The 1,792-nt window shown below is 42.7% G+C and overlaps 1 protein-coding gene across 1 annotated transcript; it reads right to left on the bottom strand.

Annotated features, from left to right (window-relative positions):
- Window positions 1–232: 232 nt before the first annotated feature.
- Window positions 233–1,275, bottom strand: LOC109809155 (zinc finger A20 and AN1 domain-containing stress-associated protein 5). The gene has a single exon (XM_020372393.3). The coding sequence runs from the start codon at window positions 1,114–1,116 to the stop codon at window positions 634–636; it is 483 nt and encodes a 160-aa protein (XP_020227982.1). The 5' UTR covers window positions 1,117–1,275; the 3' UTR covers window positions 233–633.
- Between the last annotated feature and the right edge of the window lie 517 nt (window positions 1,276–1,792).

Here is a 1,792-nt window from a genome sequence, read left to right as displayed (position 1 = left end):
ACCACCCAAATTACTCCACTACGACGCCGTATCGCGTCTCTCAGAAAAATCATCATAACCAAAGAGAAAATGAAAATTCAACGCCTTCCAGTTCCACAATTAGGTTTCGTTGTTGTCGCTATTTCACGCCTTCAATTCTGAAGAATCAATCATGGATCTGTGTAAAATTCAATTTCAATAACAAGATGAAACCACAAAATAACCAGATCGACGACGCGAGAATCGTAAAAACTATGGAAAATCACAATAATTTATCATTTCAAGATCAAATCAGGAAGAAAACACATAAAAATCAGAAGAGGAAAATAAAAAATGAAACGATCAGAGTTTGATCGATGAACACAAGAGAAATTTAGATAAATTCTTCATCTTTTCAGCAACAATCTCTCTCTCTCTCTCTCTCTCTCTCTCTAAACCTCACACACGCTCTCTCTTAAACCTGTCATCTGCTACCATTTTTTTTTTCTTTTTCTTCTTCTTCTTCTTTCTCTATATTTATATTAAAAAAAAAAAGCGAAAACCCGTGTTTCGACAGAAACCGAGTAAACGACGTCGTTGCGCTGCTGCGAGATTTTTCCTTTTTCCTTTTTTCTTTTTTCTTTTTTCTTTTTTTCTTTTTCTTTTTTTGCTGTTTCAGACTTTGACGATCTTCGCGGCTCTGATCACCGGATTCTCCCTGGCGATGGCTTCTCTTCCGGCGGCTTTGTAGTCGTAGCTGCAGTCGTGGCGGTCGGAGTACCGATGCTCGGCGCAGAAAAGCTCGCCGCACCGGCACCGGAATCCGGTGAGTCCGACCTTCCTCCGGCAGCCGGAGCAGCGGTTGACCACGCGCTTCGCCTCGGACGGCGTCGTTTGCTCGGAGCACGGCGGATCCGCGGCCGTCGCGGCCTCGTCTGGGAAGGATCTCTTCTGCGGGCGCGCGGACGCCCCGGATCTGGCTCCGGCGGCGGCGGAGGTGGCGGAGGTGGCGGAGGTGGAGGCTGTGAAGGCGGCGAAGCAGTTCTGGCACATGTTGTTGGTGGCTGGGTTTCCCGTTACGCCGCAGTTGTTAACGCAGAGCGTGATGGTTTCGGGGACCTTGAAGTCGGTTTCTTCTTTCTCGGTTTTGTGAGCCATGGGAAGGGAGGAACGGTAAGGGGCTGTTTGGGAGAGAATAAGAGAAAACGGTGTTTGGTTGGTGCGTTTCGCGAGAGAGGGCCAAGAGCGTTGAGAGAGAGGAGAGGGGGATTTGAAGGTGTTGTTGTGAGGTCGGTAATGCCAATGGAAAAATAAAAATAAAAATAATAAAATAATAAAGAAGAAGAATATGGGCCTCATAGAGACGCGTATCAAACATTTCTTTCTTTTTATTTTTTTATTATTATGGCGGCCGAAATTACCAAATTGTCCAAGTGGGTCGTTCCTTTGCCTTGCAATTTGCCTCTGCTGCCCCCTTTCTTGTCTCACAGGTTTCTGACGTGTTCGTGTCAGTGCATCATCCAAAATCCAAATCATATGTCTCTCTCTTTTTGCTTTTTATTTATTATTTTATTTTTATTATTATTATTATTATTATTACTATGCTTATGGTTGTTGTTGTTGTTGCTGCCCCTAATAGTTTTGTTAGGTTCGGTGGGTTGGAATTACGCCTCTCTTTTATTACCCTGTAAATTCTAAGCTTCTTGTTTTCCTTTAAGATCAAATAATTCTCTCTCTCGTTAAGGATATAAATGAAGAGAAAAAATAATTCATATATTATTATGTTTAAAAGTTAGTGTGATATTAATTTTGGGAATAATTAATTGAGTTAATC

This window comes from Cajanus cajan, chromosome 10 (assembly GCF_000230855.2).
Source record: "Cajanus cajan strain Asha chromosome 10, NIPB_CcT2T_4, whole genome shotgun sequence".
Lineage (NCBI taxonomy): Eukaryota > Viridiplantae > Streptophyta > Magnoliopsida > Fabales > Fabaceae > Cajanus > Cajanus cajan.
Note: the sequence above shows the minus strand (reverse complement) of the source record. Positions and strands in the feature narration are given on the sequence as shown.